The 19,084-nt window shown below is 40.6% G+C and overlaps 1 protein-coding gene across 3 annotated transcripts in view; it reads left to right on the top strand.

Annotated features, from left to right (window-relative positions):
* shank2b (SH3 and multiple ankyrin repeat domains 2b) overlaps positions 1–19,084 on the top strand; it is a 1,185,964-nt gene that overhangs the window by 385,063 nt on the left and 781,817 nt on the right. For all 3 annotated transcript variants that reach the window (XM_073049802.1, XM_073049805.1, XM_073049804.1), the window contains 2 exons: positions 6,838–6,915; positions 16,409–16,475. In XM_073049802.1, coding sequence (XP_072905903.1) covers positions 6,838–6,915; positions 16,409–16,475 — 145 coding nt within the window. The remainder of the gene's footprint in view (positions 1–6,837; positions 6,916–16,408; positions 16,476–19,084) is intronic.

Raw genomic sequence — 19,084 nt, 5'->3', positions numbered from 1 at the left:
TAGCTGGAATTTCTGCAAAAAATGAGGGAAGTGCAACACAGATATATTCAAAATAAGAAGATATTTTCAAATGGAAGAAGGACACTACCGTAGCTAGCAAGTAAAGTCAGAGCCACGTAGAAGTGAAAGATAGGGCATACAAGGAAGCCAAAGCTAGTGGGAAGATAGAGAATTGGGAAGCTTTTAAAAACTTACAGAAGGAAACTAAAAATGTCATTAGGAAGGAAAAGATGAATTATGAAGGGAAGCTGGTGACTAATATCAAAGCAGATACTAAAAGCTTTTTTAAGTATATAAAGGGTAAAAGAGAATTGAGGGTAGATATAGGACCAATAGAAAATGACGCTGGAGATATTGTAATGAGAGATGCAGAGATAGCAGAGGAACTGAATGCATATTTTGCAACAGTCATCACAGTGGAAGACATCTGCAGTATACCGGACATTCAAGAGTGTCAAGAAAGTGAAGTATGTGCAGTGAAAATTACGACTGAGAAGGTGCTCAGGAAGCTAAATGGTCTGAGGGCGGATAAATCTCCTGGACTTGATGGAATGCACCCAAAGGTTGTGAAGCAAGTAGCTGGAGAGATTGTGGAAGCATTAACAATAATCTTTTAAGAATAGATAGATTCTGGCATTGTACCAGATTGGATTGGACATTGGCTCAATGGAAGAAGCCAGAGAGTGGTAGTGGAGGATTGCTACTCTGAGTGGAGGCCTGTGACTTGTGGTGTGCCATGGGGATCAGTGATGGGTCCATTGTTATTTGTCATCTATATCAATGATCTGGATGATAATGTGGCAAATTGAATCAGCAAATTTGCTGATGATACAAAGATTGGGGGTGTAGTGGACAGTGAGGAAGGTTTTCAAAGTTTGCAGAGGGATTTGGACCAGTTGAAGGAATGGGCTGAAAAATGGCAGATGGAGTTTAATGCGGACAAGTGTGAGGTATTGCACTTCGGAAGGTCAAACCAAGGTAGAACATACAAGGTAAATGGTAGGACACTGAGGAGTGCAGTAGAGCAGAGGGATCTGGGAGTACAGATACATAATTCCCTAAAAGTGGCGTCACAGGTGGATAGGGTTGTAAAGAGAGCTTTTGGTATATTGGCCTTTATAAATCAAAGTTTTGGGTATAAGAGTTGGAATGTAATGGTGAGGTTGTATAAGACATTGGTGAGACCGAATTTGGAGTATTGTGTGCAGTTTTGGTCACCTAATTACAGGAAGGATATTAATAAGGTTGAAAGAGTGCAGAGAAGGTTTATAAGGATGTTGCCAGGACTTGAGAAACTGAGTTACAGAGAAAGGTTGAATAGGTTAAGACTTTATTCCCTGGAGCGTAGGAGAATGAGGGGTGATTTGATAGAGGTGTATAAAATTATGATGGGTATAGATAGACTGAATGCAAGCAGGCTTTTTCTACTGAGGCTAGGGGAGAAAAAAACCAGAGGTCATGGGTTAAGGGTGAAGGGGTAAAAGTTTAAAAGGAACATGGGGGGGGGGGGCTTCTTCACACAGAAAGTGGTGGGAATGTGGAATGAGCTGCCAGATAAAGTGCTGATTGCGGGCTCACTTTTGATATTTAAGAAAAACTTGGATAGGTACATGGATGAGAGGGGTTTGGAGGGATATGGCCCAGGTGCAGGTCAGTGCGACCAGGTAGAAGAATGGTTTGGCACAGCCAAGAAGGGTCAAAATGCCTGTTTCTGTGCTGTAATGTTCTATGGTACCAGATGACTGGAAAATTGCAAATGTTGCTCTGCTATTTAAGAAGGGTGGGAGGCAGCAGAAAGGAAACTATAGACCTGTTAGCCTGACACCAGTGGTTGGGAAGTTGTTGGAATCTATTGTTAGGGATGAGTTATGCAATACCTGGAGGCACATGACAACATAGGCCAAAACCAGCATGGTTTCCTGAAAGGTAAATCCTGCCTGACTAACCTATTGCAATTTTTTGAGGAAGCTACAAGTAGGGTAGACAAAAGAGATGCAGTAGATTTTCAGAAGGCCTTTGACAAGGTGCCACTGATGATGCTGCTTAGCAAGATGAGAGCCCATGGAATAACAGGGGCGTTACTAGCATGGGTGGAGCATTGACTGGTCAACAGAAAACAGAGAGTGGGAATAAATGGATCCTACTCTGGCTGGCTGCCGGTTACCAGTGAAATTCCATAGGACTCGGTGTTGGGACCACTACTTTTTATGATATATGTCAATTATTTGGACTATGGGATTAATGGATTTGTGGCTAACTTTGCCATTGATACAAAGATAGGTGGAGGAGCGGGTAGTGTTGAGGAAACAGAGAGCCTGCAGAGAGACTTAGATAGTTTATTGGAATGGGCAAAGAAGTGGCAAATGAAATACAATGTTGCAAAGTGTACGGTCATGCACTTTGGTGGAAGAAATAAATGGGCAGATGGGGAGATTATTTAGATGGGGAGAGAATTCAAAATGCAGAGATGGAAAGGGACTTGGGAGTCCTTGTGCAGGATACCCTAAAGGTTAACCTCCAAGTTGAGTCAGTGGTGAAGAAGGTGAATGCAATGTTGGCATTCATATCTAGAGGTATAGAATATAAGAGAAGGACCATGATATTGAGGCTCTGTAAGGCACTCGTGAGACCACACTTGGAGTATTGTGTGCAGTTTTGGGTTCCTTATTTTAGAAAGGATATACTGACATTGGAGAGGGTTCAAAGAAGATTCATGAGAATGATTCCAAGAATGAAAGGGTTACTATATGAGGAACATCTGGCAGCTCTTGGGCTATATTCCCTGGAGCTCAGGAGAATGAGGGGGATCTCATAGAAATATTCCAAATGTTAAAAGGCCTTAACAGATTAGATATGGCAAAGTTATTTCCTATGGTAGGCGAGTCTAGGACAAGAGGGCACAACTTCAGGATTGAAGAACATCCTTTTGGAACAGAGATGCTGAGAAATTACTTTAGTCAGGGGGTGATAAATCTGTGGAATTCGTTGCCATCAGCAGCTGTGGAAGTCAAGTCATTGGGTGCATTTAAGGCTGAAATAGATAGCTTCCTGATTAGCCAGGGCATTAAAGGGTATGGGGAGAAGGCAGGGGAGCGGGGATGACTGGAAGAATTGGATAAGCCCATGATTGAATGGTGGAGCAGAGTCAATGAGCCAAATGGCCTACTTCTGCTCCTATGTCTTAAGGTCTTCTGTTCTTATGGTCTTTTCTGAGGCTGTGGCCTCTTGACCTCGACTCTTCCAACATAGGAAGCATCCTCTCCACATCCACTCTATTAAGGCCTTTCAGCATTTGATAGATTTCAGTGAGGTCATCCCTCATTCTTCTGAATTCCAGTGAATACAGGCCTAGAGCCATCAAATTCTGATCATATAACAAGCCATTCAATACTGGAATCATTTTCGTAGATGTCTTTGGAACCCTCTCCAATTTCAGCACATCCTTTCTAAGATAAGGAGCCCAAAACTGCTCACAATTCTCCAAGTGTGGACTCACCAATGCTTTATAAAGTCTCAACATTACATCCTTGCTTTTATATTCTAGTCTTCTTGAAATAAGTGCTAACATTGCATTGCCTTCCACACCACAGACTCAATCTGCAAATTAACCTTTAGGAAATCCTGCATAAGGACTCCCAACTCGCTCTGCATGTCAGATTTTTGTATTTTCTCTCCATTTAGAAAATAATCAATCCTTTCATTTCTTCTACCAAAGTATATGATCATATACTTCTTGACACCGTATTCCATCTGCCATTTCTTTGCCCATTCTCCTAATCTGTCGAAGTCCTTCTGTAGCCTCTCTACTTCCTCAAAACTACCTGCGCCTCCACCTACCTTCATATTGTCTGCAAACTTTGCAACAAAGCCTTCAATTCCATCGTTTAAATCTATTGACAAATAACATTAAAGAATTGGTCCCAACAGAGACCCTATGGAACACCACTAGTCACTAGCAGTCAGTCAGAAAAGGCTCTTTCTTCCCACTCTTTGCAGACTGTCAATCAACCACTGCTTTATACTTGCTAGAATTTTTCCCGTAATACTATGGGCTCGTAGCTTGTTAAGCAGCCTTATGTGTGACATCTTGTCAAAGGTCTTCTGAAAATCCAAGTACATAACATCAACTGATTCTTCTTTGTCTATCCTGCTTGTTAGCCATGGTTGTGTCATCTTTCTTTTAGAATATTTGTTTCTCTTTGCAATGTATACATCCTGTGCCTTCTGAATTGGTTCTAGGAATTCCAGCCATTGCTGCTCTTCTGTCATCCCTGCCAGTATTCTTTTCCAATCAATTATGGTCAATTTCTCTCTCATGCCTCTGTAATTCCCTTTCCTCCACTCTAATACTCTGAATTCAGATTCTCCTTAAATTTCAGGGTGAATTCAATCATATTATGATCACTTCCCCTAAGGGTACTTTTACCTTAAGATTTCTAGTCAATTCTGGTTCATTGCAAAACACTCAATACAAAATATCTAATCCTCTAGTGGACCCAACTACAAGCTGCTCTAAAAAGCCATCTCGTAGACTCTCTAGAAATTCCCCCTCCTGTATTCCAGCACCAACCTGATATTCCCAATCTACCTGCATATTGAAATCCCCCATGACTATTGTAACATTGCCCTTTTGGCATATATTTTCTATCTCCTGTTGTAATTTGTAAGCCAAAACCTTACTGCTGTTTGGGGGTCTGTATACAACTCCCATCAGGGTCTTTGTACCCTTGCAGTTTCTCAGCTCTACCCATAATGATTCAACACCTTCTGGCCCTATGTCATCTCCTTCTAATGATTTGATTTCATTTTTTACCAACTGAACAACACTGCCCCTTTTGACTTCCTGCCTGTCCTTTTGATACAATGTGTATCCTGGGACATATAGCTCCCAGCTTTAATCTTTCAGCCATGATTCAGTGATGCCTACTACATCATACCTGCCAATCTGCAAATGTGCTGCAAGTTCATCTATCTTAATTGGTATACTGCACGTATTCAAATACAACACCTTCAGTCCTGTATTCACCCTTTTCAATTTTGTCCACTTTTTATGTTGCAACTCATTCTGTTGACTGCAGTTTTGCCCTATCAATAGTCTCTCCTCACTACACATTGCCTCTGTTTGTTATAACCAGCTACCTCCTCTTCAGCACTATTATCCGCCCTTCCGCCAATACTTCTTGCATTGAAATATACACAGCTCAGGACACTAGTCACACCATGCTCAATCTTTTGATTCCTAAGTTTGTCTGAGGTCTTACCAACATCTGCCTCCACAACCTTTCCACTAACTGTTCTGGCACTCTGGTTCCCATCTCCTGCAACTCTAGTTTAAACCCCACCATGCAGCATTTTTAAACCTTCCCACTAGAATATTAGTTCCCCTCCAGTTCAGATGTAAGCTATCCTTTTTGTATGTCCCACCTTCCCTGGAAGAGAGCCCAATGATCCAAAAATCTTATGCCGTTCATCCTACACCAACTCTTTAGCCAAGTATTAAACTGTATAATCTTCCTAGTTCTGACCTCACTAACACGTGACACAGGTAGCAATTCTGAAATCAAACCCTGGAGGTCCTGCCCTTTAACTTAGCAGCTAACTTCCAGAACTCCCTTTGCAGAACCTTACTTGTCCTTGTCCTACCCATGTCATTGGTACATTCATGGACCATGACTTCTGGCTGTTCACCCTCCCCCTTAAAAATGGTGAGGACTTGATCCAGGATATCCTAGACCCTTGCATTCAGAAGGGAACATACTATCCAGGAATCTTGTTCTCTCCCACAGAACCTCCTGTCCACTCCCCTAATTTATGAATCCCCTATCACCACATTATACATCTTCTCCCCCCTTCCCTTCTGCGTCATAGAGGCAGGCTCGTTGTCAAAAAGCCTACCACTGTGACTTTCATCTGTTATGTCATCCCCCCAACAGCATTCAAAGTGATAGTAAATAATTTCCCACTTGGGACCAATAAAGTTGTTATTATCATCATCATCATCATCTGTTGTTGAGGGGGATATGGACACACGGGTACTCTGTACTGGCTCCTTAACCTTTTCCCCCTCCTGACTGTCACCCAGTTTCCTGTGTTCTGCACCTTGGGTGTAACTACCTCTCTATATGTCCTTTCTATTACCCTCTCAGCCTCCTGAATGACTGGAGTTCATCCAATTCCGGCTTCAAATCCTGAATGCGGTTTGTTAGTAGCTGAAGCTGGATGTATTTGTCGTTGTCAGGGACATGGAGGTACCCTTGCAATATAGCATTTCACCATCCTCACTGGCATCTCTGCTGTCCTAGCTAAGCAGATATAAAGAAGACAAGAAAAAAAAAACTGCTTTTATTTCCTTTGCCTTCTCTGATCGAAGCCTTGAAGAGCTAAAGCCTCTGGATCACCACTCTAGGTCCACTCACGGCAGCTGCATAGATGACTGTTGTGCTTGTCCCTGCCTTTCTTTAATTTGCTCTTGCTAATCAATCCCAAATGCTGAGTGGTTGCTGGTCAAAGTTCTTATTCGCTGCTGCGACCTGCTGCTGTTTCTGTTCTCGGGAAGTGGCCCTAAAAGGCACATGGTAGATACAAAAATGGAGGGCAATATAGGAGTGAAGGATTAGATTGATTTTGGAATAGGATGAAATGTCTGCATTACATTGAGGACTGAAGGGCCTGTACTGTAATGTTCGATGTTAATGTAGAGATTAGCAATCCCAATGAGTAGTCTGAAATGGTATACAGGGTGTATACCACCACTACTATAAAAAAGACTGCTAAAACCAGAGTCTTTGCACAGTTGAGCTTTTTGGGTGACCCTTTTTTATTTCTTCCAATTTCTAGGAAAGCTGTGCACGAGTTCTATTGTTTCGTGGAACCAACAAAGAAGTGAAGAATTACAACAGCCAGACTCCATTTCAGGTAAACAACTCTTTCTCATCTCCAGCAGGGAGACTTCGGTGCTAGACAAAAAAAAACAGTGTGATTCTTCCCCATCATACAGTGTGGAGGAGGGGAAGTTCAAAATTCATATCGTCTGTCGAATTGCAGTAGTTGGGGGATTGGGGAACTGGTCAGTTGGCAGGTATTAACATCAGCATCACATCGTGGTGCATCCAGATACTCACCAGTTGGGAGGGGGGTGTATGCCAGATCAAGGCAAGATGCAGAAATTGATATATTTGTATAGTTTCGTTGGAAACACAAATATTGAAATCTGTACAAACAAGAAATGCAGGATTCTGAATACAATTTGTTCAAAAGTTCAAAGTAAATTTATTATCAAGGTATGCATATGCCACCATATACTACTCTGAGATTTATTTTCTTGCAGATATTCACATTTGAACAAAGAAATACAATCGAATCAATGAAAAACTAAACACAAAGATTGGCAAAATCAATGTGTAAAAGAAAATAATTGAACAAATAAAGAAAAACAAATAATTATAATAGCAAAGAATTAATACTAAGAACATGAATTGCAGATTCCTTGAAAATACGCCCGTACGTTGTGGAATCAGTTCAGAGTTGTGGTGAGTGAAGTTATCCACACTGGTCAAGAGCCTGGTGTCTGAAGGGTAATAACTTCCTAAACCTGGTGGTGTGGAAATTAAGGATCCTGTACCTCCTTCCCAATGTCAGTAGGGAGAATAGAGCACAGCTTGGATGGTGCGGGTCCTTGATGATGGATGTTGGTTTGTTTGTCAGAATCCTAATAAGGAATTTGAATGGTAATCTTCAGTCTGATTCAAAGACTTAATGATTCATACAACACGGAAAAAGGACATTCAGCGCACCACTTCTGATTTCCCTTTGAATCTTTTGAATCTTTTGCCTTTTAACATAAATCGATATCCTCTAGTTTTAGCTTTCTCTGATATGGGGAAAATTTTTCTGCAGTCAATAATCTGAGGAAATACAAACTGATCCAGGTACATAATTGGTTTATTATCATCATATATTCCAAAATACAATGAGAAAGCTTTGCTTGCATACTGTTGTATTTCTTTATTCTACTGAGAATGCCTGCAAGAAAATGAATCTCAGGGTGTATATGGTGACATACACATACTTGATAATAAATTTACTTTGAACTCTGTTCATGTACATCAGATCATTACACATTGTATTGAGGTAGAACATTATTAACCACCCACAACTGAGATTGAGTGAGCTAGGTCTTTTCTCTTTGGACAATAGGAGGATGAGAGGTGATTTGATAGAGGTGTACAAGATCATAGAAGCATAGATTCAGTGGACAGCCAAGACATTTTTTTCAGGGTGGGAATAGCAAATATGAGATGGCATAATTTTAAGCTAGTTGTAGAAAACTGTAGGGAGGATGTTCGAGGCAGGTTTTTTACACAAAGAGTGGTGGGTGCATGAAGAGCCTTCCCAGGGGTGATGGTAGCAGCACATATATTAGAGACGTTTAAGAAACTCTTAGACAGATACATGGATGATAGAAAAGTGGAGGGCTATGTGGGAGGTAAGGGTTAGATTGGATTTAAGAGTAGGTGAAAAGGTCAGCACAGTATTGTGGGCCGAAGGGACAGTACTGTGCGGTAATGTTCTATGTATATTTGAGAATGTATAACATTATTCTATCAGTCTGTGGAAGTTAACCAGACCTATGAATCAGTGTGAATTAATACTGGTGCGGTAATGTGAAAGTCAGCATGATTTTCACAAGGAAAAGTCTGCCTGACAAACCTGTTGTAATTCTTTGAAGAAATAACAAGCAGAATAGACAAAGGAAAATCTGTTGATGTCATTTACTTAGATTTTCAGAAGGCCTTTGACAAGGGACCATACATAAGGCTCCTTAACAAGCTACAAGCCCATGGAGTTACAGGAAAGATTCTAGCATGGATAAAGCAGTGACTTATTGGTAAGAGGCAAAGAGTGGGAATAAAGGGAGCCTTTTCTGGTTGCCTGCCAGTGACTAGTGATGTTCCACAAGGGTCGGTGTTGGGACCGATTCTTTTCATGTTACATGTAAATAATTTGGATGATGGAATTGATGGCTTTGTTGCAAAGTTTGTAGACGATATGAAGATAGGTGGAGGGGCATGTAGTTTTGAGGAACAGAAGGATTAGGAAGATTAGGAGAATGGGGAAAGAAATGGCAGATGGAATACAATATTGGTAATTGGTATGGTCATGCACTTAGATAGAAGAAATGGGAGACCGCTTCACTGAGCACCTCCAAAAAAAACGGGATCTCCCAGTGGCCACCCATTTTAATTCCACTTCCATATCTATCCATGGCTCCCTCCACAGTCGTGATGAGGCCACACTCAGGTTGGAGGAACAACAGCTTACATTCCATATGGGTAGCCTCCAACTTGATGGCATGAACATTGATTTCACAGACTTCTGGTAAAGCTCCCTCCCCTTCACCATTCCCTATCTCCTTTTCTCTCTCTCTCACCTTATGAGTATTGTGAGCAGTTTTGGGCCCCTTAAATTAGAAGGTATGTGCTGAAACTGGAGAGGATTCAAAGAAGGTTTACGAAAATGATTCTAGGATTGAATGGCTTGTCATATGGAGAGTGTTTGATGGTTCTGAGCCTGTATTCACTGTAATTCAGAAGAATGAGGGGTGACCTCATTGAAATGGTGAAAGACTTAGATAGAGTGGATGTAGAGAGGATGCTTCTAATGGTGGGAGAGTATAACATCTTAAGACCAGAGGACATAGCCTCATAATAGACGTGAATCCTTTTAGGAAGAAAGTGAGGATGTATTTCTTCAGCCAGAGTGTGGTGAATCTGTGGAATTCTTTACCACAGGCAGCTGTGGAGACCAAGTCTTTATGAATATTTAAGGCAGAGGTTGATAGATTCTTGATTGGTTAGGGCATGAAGGGATATTGGGGCTGAGAGGAAAATTGGATCAGCCATGATGAAATGGTGGAGCAGATTCAATGGTCAAATGGCCCAATTCTGCCCCTATATCTTGGTGGTCTTACGGTAGATGAGTGCACATCAGCACTGTTGCAATGCTGGTGAATTTACTGCTTCATCTATGAAAATGCAGTGTCGTGTTACTCTGTGAGTTAGCTTGACTACTGAATGAGTGTGAAAGTTTGCAAGGTCTTTCTGTCACTCTGAAAAGCTTTGCAAAATCTATGTGTAAATCAAATGGGATTAATGTAGGAACAGTGTAAAAGGACAGTTGAATTCCACAACCTATGGACTCACTTTCAAGGACTCTACAATTCATGTTCTCTGTTATGTGCATACTGGATGTATGTATGTATTTATTTATTTTATATTTGCCCAGATTGTCTTCTTTTGCATATTGGTTGTTTGCCAATGTAGGAGTACCTTGTGGCTAAATATTTTAATTCCGATTCCTATTCTTGTTCTGATGTGTCGATCCATGGCCTCCTCTTGTGCCAAGTTGAGGCCACCCTCAGGGTGGAGGAGCAACACCTTATCTTCCATCTGGGTACTCTCCAAACTGATAGCATGAATATTGATTCCTTATCTTCTATCTGGTTACCCTCCAAACTGGTGGCATGAATGTTGATTTCTCCTTCCACCCGCCCCCCCCCCCACCCCCATTTCCCACTCTGATCTTTTACTTCTTCACATCGGCCTGTTACTTCCCCCAGGTCCTTTCCTTGTTCCCTTTTTCCTATGGTCTACTCTCCTCTCCTATCAGAATCTTTCTACTCCAGCCCTTGACCTTTCTCACACATCTGGCTTCATCTATCACCTTCCAGCTAGTCTCTTCCCCTCCTCCCACCTTTTTATTCTGGCATCTTTCCCCTCCATTCTCAGTCCTGAAGAAGGGTCTCGGCCTTTTCCACTGATGCTGCCTGACTTGCTGCATTCCTCCAGTATTCTGTGTGTTTTGCTTTGGACCTCCAGAATCAGCAGACTTTCTTGGGTTTCTGTGCAGTTTTTCAGTGATTCTGTTGTATTTTTTTGTTCTACCGTGAAGACCTGCAAGGAAATGAATCTCAGGGTAGTATATGGTGACATATACAGTATGTACTCTGATAATAAGTTTACTTTGAAATGCAAACTCAGTGGACTGATGGGCCTTTTTCTGTGAGTTATCACTCCAGGAGCCTCCTGTTATAATAGAGTAGCTTTTAGATCCTGTATTTGAATGTTGGTTCAATGTGTCTTATTACTGTAGCTCTGGTGATTCCTGAATAAACCTTTGAATTCTGAAGAAATTTTCATTCACTTACGTTCACATAGCAGCCCTCATATCCTCAGGCTATAGGAAATCCCTTTAAAGTGTAGCCATTGGTGCATTATCAGGAAATGCAGCAACCAATATACTCAGCATGGACCCACAAAAGTAATGAGACAAAGCTCTGCAGTTTCTGTGGCAAATGAATAGCCCCAAGTAATGACCCATTTAAATTGAACACCATCTCTAATAAACAGTTGATTCACAATTGAACTCCAGTTATTGTGGCATTATTTTGCATTTCTTCTTCAGCAACTCGTGTGCCAAGTGTCAACTCATTGTTGCCTTTCTGGCATTGACTGATTATAGACTTTTTGCTCAAGAAGTACAATGAAAGAGCCTACGTGGGATATTGTCGTCAGAAAGCAATTGAAAACTCAAGAGATAATGAGGCATAAAATTACACCCTGGGATACTACCACACAAATGCTCAAAGCAACCATCTCCAGCTCAGTGGCTTCAATCTGTGCGGCACTGTTGGCAAACTAAAGTCGCCAAGGTGCTTCCGAGGAATACTGCCAATCAAAATATAACTGGCAGACTTCCTTATCATATCCCCTAGAAGTAGGTCTGAATCATTAATATACATTACAGAAGGCAATTGATCTCTGTGGGACCCAATAGACTGAATATTGATCTCCGTGGAACCTAGTATACTGAACATTGATCAGTGTCAGACCCAATAGACTAAATATTGATCTCTGTCAGACCTAAAAGACTGAATATTGATCTCCGTGGAACCTAATAGACTGAATGTTCATCTCTGTGGGACTGAAAAGATTGAATATTGATCTCCGTTGGACCCAATAGACTGAATATTGATCTCCGTTGGACCCAATAGACTGAATATTGATCTCTGTTGGACCCAATGGACTGAATGTTGATCTCCATTGGACCCAATAGACTGAATATTGATCTCCGTTGGACCCAATAGACTGAATATTGATCTCTGTTGGACCCAATGGACTGAATGTTGATCTCTGTTGGACCCAATAGACTGAATGTTGATCTCCGTTGGACCCAATAGACTGAATGTTGATCTCTGTGAACCCAATAGACTGAATGTTGATCTCCGTTGGACCCAATAGACTGAATGTTGATCTCTGTGAACCCAATAGACTGAATATTGATCTCCGTTGGACCCAATAGACTGAATGTTGATCTCTGTGAACCCAATAGACTGAATATTGATCTCCGTTGGACCCAATAGACTGAATATTGATCTCCGTTGGACCCAATAGACTGAATGTTGATCTCTGTGAACCCAATAGACTGAATGTTGATCTCCGTTGGACCCAATAGACTGAATGTTGATCTCTGTGAACCCAATAGACTGAATATTGATCTCCGTTGGACCCAATAGACTGAATATTGATCTCTGTTGGACCCAATAGACTGAATATTGATCTCCGTTGGACCCAATAGACTGAATATTGATCTCTGTTGGACCCAATGGACTGAATGTTGATCTCTGTTGGACCCAATAGACTGAATGTTGATCTCCGTTGGACCCAATAGACTGAATGTTGATCTCTGTGAACCCAATAGACTGAATGTTGATCTCCGTTGGACCCAATAGACTGAATGTTGATCTCTGTGAACCCAATAGACTGAATATTGATCTTTGTGAACCCAATAGACTGAATATTGATCTCCTTTGGACCCAATAGACTGAATATTGATCTCCGTTGGACCCAATAGACTGAATATTGATCTCCGTTGGACCCAATAGACTGAATATTGATTTCCGTTGGACCCAATAGACTGAGCATTGATCTCTGTTCGACCCAATAGACTGAGTATTGATCTCTGTGGACCCAAAAGACTGAATGTTGATCCCTGTGGGACCCAATAGGCTGAATACTGATCTCCTTGGGAACCAATAGATTGATTATTGATCTCTATAGGATCCAAATAGACTGATTTCTAGTCACTGAAATGGCTGTTGACCAATTCCTTTTGCTTCTTTCAACTGAGGAACATTTGGTCCATATTTCTCTCTTCCCCACAATCCGTTACAAACACTAAGGTTCTGCAGATGCTGGAAATTCATAGTAATGCAAACTGTTGGTGGTAGTCAGCAGGTCATGTAATGAATATTCCTCCAGTGTGCACTTTTACTTCACTGTTGTTGAATGTTTTACACAGTTGTATAAGAAATTTTTAAAATATCATGGGGTAAAGGGCTCCATTGAGTTTAAAGGAGCATGGGATAAAGGGTCCTGTTGTATTCATGGAGTGCTGCCACAGGAAATCAACAACCATTATCAAAGACCACCACCATCCAGGCCATGCCCTTTTCTCACTACTACCATTGGGCAGGAGGTACAATCGTCTTAGGTCCCACTCCACCAGGTTCAGAAACAATTCTTACCCTAAACCAAACAGACTCCTTAACCAATGTGGATAACTTGAAACATCTCAACACTGAAATGATTCCACGACTTACAGTCTCAACTTTAAGGACTTTTTACAAATCCTTCTCATTTTTTTTATCTGTATAGTTTCTCTTCTTTTGATTGTCTGTTTTTATATGTTTATGTACAGTTTTTAATAAATTATTTATTTTATTTCGAATACAAGTGTGGAACAGTCCCTCATAGCCCAATGAGCTACATTGCCCAGCAACACACCTATTTAGCACCAGCCTAATCACAGGATAATTTATAATGATCAATTAACCTACTAACTGGTACATTTTTGGGCTGTGGGAGGAAAACAGATCACCTGGAAATAAGCATTGTACAGGAAGGATGCACAAACTTCTTAAAGACAGTATCGGAGTTTAACTCTGAACTCCAACACTCTGAGCCATAATAGTATCGCACTAAGAGCTACACTATTGTATTCTTTTTCTTTCCTGTCAATGCCTTCAAGCAAATTAATCTGAAGGTAGTATATGGTAACATATACAGACTGCTATAATTTTTTTTTTGAACTTTGGTATTTTATGCTATCTTAGTGCTGTTTTCATTGGGAGGATATTCCTCTTCTGACAGCATTTCCTGGCAACGCATCCAACTAATGTTTGCTCAACAGCTTTTTTAACAGAAGGCAACATGACAGTCAATAATGGTCATCAGAAAGCATGAATAGAAAGAGATACAGAATTGATGCATCTTTCACTTCAGGAGGAAAAATCCTACACATTTGAATAAAAATATGAAAACTGAGAGGTCCTAGAAAGCTGAAGTAATTACAAAATGCTCGTAACACTCAAGAGTACAGGCAACACATGTGGAAAGAAAAACTCTTAATGTTTCAGATCTGAGACATTTCCCCTCACCTAAGCATGTATTGTTTCTCCATTGCTCCTGGGTGACCAGCTGTACATTCAGATAGATCTTTTCTGATTTTGAGAAGTCCTAGACTGATTTCTAACCAATGATATACCATTTCAATTGTTGCCTAAGAAACAGAGCATCAAATTTACACACAGCAAGCTTCCTTGAAATAATGAGCAGTTGATGTTTATTTTATGACTTGGGGAATGAAGGAGAAGATGAGGTGTATTCAAATTTGAAGGTCATAGACAGGGTCAAGGTACTCAGTCTTTTTCTCAGGGGTGGGGAATCAAAAACCTAAAGGGCAAAGCTTTAAGGTGGGAGGAGAAAGATTTATTAGGAACTTGAGAGGCAACTTTTGTATACAGAAGGTATATGGAATGAACAGCCAAAGTGGTTGAAGCAGTTACCATGACAATTTGAAAAAGGCAGTTGGACTAGTACATGGGATATGAAAGGTTTAGAATATTATGGGTGAAACTTACTTCCCTGCCTTCACTGCAGTGAGGCTTTAGCTACGAAGATGCATTGCTTGAGTGGTGGGACCCCTCCCTCCCAAGTAAGAAATACTTACAAGCTAATTCAATAGTTTAAACAGAGTTTATTTTTTATGATACATATTTAAATTTAGACAATAGTTATTAACACACATTTAACACTAACACAAGATTTCTAATTTATAAAAGATTTACAAGTTACAAAAGATTTCCAAGCACAAGTACAATTCTTATAACTAGAAGAACATAAGGAGTTGCACATGAACGAGTCATCCATTGTAGGAACACAAGGTTGAGGAATGAAATCTCATTCTTCTTTCTGTAACTGGATCATTCTTCCAGTCTCCTTGCCATTCCTAACAGTCCCCAATGCTCCCAATATTAATACTATTTTTCTACTGGATGACCTCTTCTGCATGTGATGTTTTCTGGATATCTTTGCTGGGACAAAGTAACTCACACAGATGGTCTTAAAACTTCTGGTTTCAGAGATCCCAAACATCCACAGTTAACGCTGTGAGGGATGACTCTCGGAGCACAAAAGCATCCTAACCTGTATCCATGTCTGATGTGCTAAGTGATAGAACTTGTGTTTGTCTTGTGTTTGGCTAATGCAGACAAGAGTTTTCCTGGTTTCTTCACTTTGCAAATTTATGCATCTACCTTTTAAACTGATTGCTGCTTGCAATTTACATAAAGAAATAGAGTCTGGTTCTTGCTTACAACTAAAATCTGAGCAAAGCAAAATTTAACTTTATCACCAACAACTCTGACCCTTTGGTCATGACACTGCGCTAGAAAGCTGAGTTTAACAATAATTCTCTCGGACTCTGGAAAGTGAATATCAATCACAGTGATTATTCTCAATAGATTGAGGGTTATTCACAGTCAGCCTCCTTCAAGGCATATTTCAAATGTGTAAAGGAAATTAAAGGCAGCCAGCGAATATGAAGGGTTATGGATTTTCTAACTAGGTAGGAGAGTTGCTCGCCAATATTTATTGTAGAATATATCATGGCAGTACATCCTTCTGAAACATTACTGGGTTGCAAATGCTCAATAAAAATGTCACATCAGAATTAATTACTTCTAATTGCTTTGTTATGAAAAATGGTGACAGGATTTTATTGTTGTTGATTCAGCACAGTAATGAATTAAATTGAAACTTTGCTATCTTTCTGTACATTCTGATTATATCTCGCACGTTATTTTATCTCAATGTATGGCGTAAATTTGAAGTGTAGTGAAGATCTGCTGAGAGTGCATTAGATTCTGCAGAATGATATATTGCCACATATGATACAGAGTAGATGTTTCGGAGTTTCTAATGGAAACTGTCAGTGATTTTAAAAGGCAATTCATTGCTCAGCTTTCGCCTTGTCTGTCAGTCATGCTGACTTTGCATTTTTTTTTCAGGTGGCGATAATAGCAGGCAATTTTGAATTGGCTGAATTTATCAAGAATCACAAAGAAACTGATATCGGTGAGTCTTTCAGTGAGGGCAATTGCACACAGATGATGCCACCACAATTAAAGCTGTGCCTGTTGCCTTCTCTTTATAATGACTGATGTATTTCAAAACTGAAACGTTTGCACCATCTTCCTAGTTATCACTTGCTGTATCTCAGAACATAGAATTTCAGAATTTTGTTAAGAAATCCTTCTTTTATTATTGGCATGAAGGTTTACATGGGCTGCAGTCATGAGACATCCCTGGAATGTGCCAGAGTCTTACAGTGATTTGGTTATGGTGAAATGCACTCGTGTTTGCATAAGCCAGAATGTAAAATTTCTTGTTAATCAGTGCAGTGGAGCAGTGTAATCAATTATTGACTGGAGGGGGTCTCAGTGTGACTGAATGAACTTAATCTAAGATAAAATGGTGTGTGCGTGCAATTAGCTGTACAAACTGATTGTAGGACCTGGGTTGACCAGATTTTAATATTTAAACCAGATTTAAATTAAATGCAGTATTGCCAGGGGAATTGGTTTGATTTGAGACTCATATATCTCTGCAACTTCATCTCTCCAGCAATGGGTTACCAAGAACAAGAGCCCTCATCAACACTGAAAAAGAAGGGGAATAAGTCAGAATAAGAGGACAGGGGTGGAGGGGGGAGGAAAGAGTAAAGCTGAGAGGCTTTAGGTGAAACCAGGTGGGTGGATGAGGAGAGAAGCTGGGAGATAATTCTTAGAAAAGGTAAACGGTAAAGGGATGAAGAAGAGGAAATCTTAGAGAAGAGAAGAGAATGGACCATGGAAGAAAGGGAAGGAGAAAGGGCACAATGGGGGAGGTGAAGGACAGGTGAGAAGAGAAGGGAACCAGAATGAGGAATGGAAAACGAGAGAAGGAGGAAGAGAGAAGAAATGTCCTGAAGTTGGAGAAATCAATGTTCATGTCATCAAGGCGGAGGCAGAATATGTACGGCTCTCTAACCTGATCTTCACCTCATAATGGCAGTAGTGGAGGCCATGGACTGACATGACAGATGAAGAGGGGAGCCAGAATGGGAAATAGAACAGAGAGAAGGAAAAGGGGGAAAAATTAGAGGAAGTTTGAGAAATCAAAGTTAATGTAGTCAGGTTAGAGGCTATCCAAGCAGACTATGAGGTGTTACTCCTCTAAACATTTTATTCTCACCCATAAATGCTGCCTGACCTGCTGAGTGCCATTAGCATTTTGTGTATCAATCATTTGATTGTTAAATTTAATTATCTGTTGTGTTGCTTCTGTCAAATGAGCACAAATTGTTGAACTATCTGGGCGGAAACTCCTGATCCTCTCAAAACAATCTGCTTGTGAGTATCCAGTTATAAATTGAAGGTAAATCTTCAGGTGTGCAGAGTTGGTTTAATTTCTTGATTCTCTCCCAGGAGCCAAACTATTCAATGTTACTGGAATAGATATGCTTTTAAATGTGCTCTGACATAATGTAGAATTTGTGTTTGTGTAAAAGAATACATGAACTGCTGCAAAAGATCACTGAAGCCTTGATGTTCAAGATTGTTTAAATGCCATTTCCAGAACACAAGTGTAAATGAGAGCAAAATCATTGTTACTCCAGAACTGATGCAGCACAAAAAGCACAATAAGATAAAGAAAACATTATTGAAAATACACAGCAAATGTAAATGCATAACGTAGCTTATACAGTATACAAAGGTTAATTGTATGTTCATAAAGTGACACTTGGCACAAGAGTGTCTGTACATAAGGTAACTGATAGGAAATGATAAATTAGTAGTGGTTGGGTATGTGGAGAGATGGGTTGGTGGGTGGAGGTGTTAATCAGCCTTACTGCTTGTGGAAAGCAACCGTTTTAGAATTTGGTGCTCCTGGCAAGGATGCTATGTAGTCTTCTCCCTGGTGGAGTGGGACTAACAGCCCATGAGCAAGGTGGGTGGCATCCTTCATGATGTTACCTGCCCTTTTCTGGCATCTTTGTGCATATATGTTCTTGGGTAGACTGGTGCCGGTGTTGTGTTGGGCAGCTTTGACTACCTGCTGCAGAGCCTTCTTATCCATCATAGTGCAGTTTTCATACCATGCCCAGGCCCGAGAATGTAGAAGAATCTGAGGTTTGATTGATTTAAGCACAGAGTGAATTGGAAACTTTGAATACCGGTTGAATAGAGGTGGCAGGGTCTGGGCCCAAGAGCACAGAGAAGTGGCAGGGCCTTGATCTGGGAGCGAGGAACAACCCAAGGTCTGGACAGTCTAATCCAAGGTCAGGCCAGATTAAAAAGGTCAGGGTGTCGAGGAGGTGAGGGAATGCTGCTTTGCAAGATTCACTCACCTGTGTGTTGAACTGAAGCTGTAGCCTGCAACTAATGGGCTCCTGAATCGGCTGCAGTGATGACTGCCTTCATGGCTGTGGACTAAATTTAGTGAACTTCAGTTCTTTGCTTACTTTTGTTGTTTGCATGATTTGATTTTTCTGTACATTGGGTGTTTGACGGTCTTTTTAAATGGGTATGATTGTGTTTCTTTATTTTGTGCCTGCCTGTAAGGAGGTGAATCTCAAAGTTGTATGAAGTATACATACTTTGATAATAAATGTACTTCGACTTTGATACAGTGATGCAGCATGT

The sequence above is a fragment of the Hemitrygon akajei genome, chromosome 6 (genome assembly GCF_048418815.1).
Source record: "Hemitrygon akajei chromosome 6, sHemAka1.3, whole genome shotgun sequence".
Taxonomy (NCBI): Eukaryota; Metazoa; Chordata; class Chondrichthyes; order Myliobatiformes; family Dasyatidae; genus Hemitrygon; species Hemitrygon akajei.
This window is presented reverse-complemented; position numbering and strand designations above follow the sequence as displayed.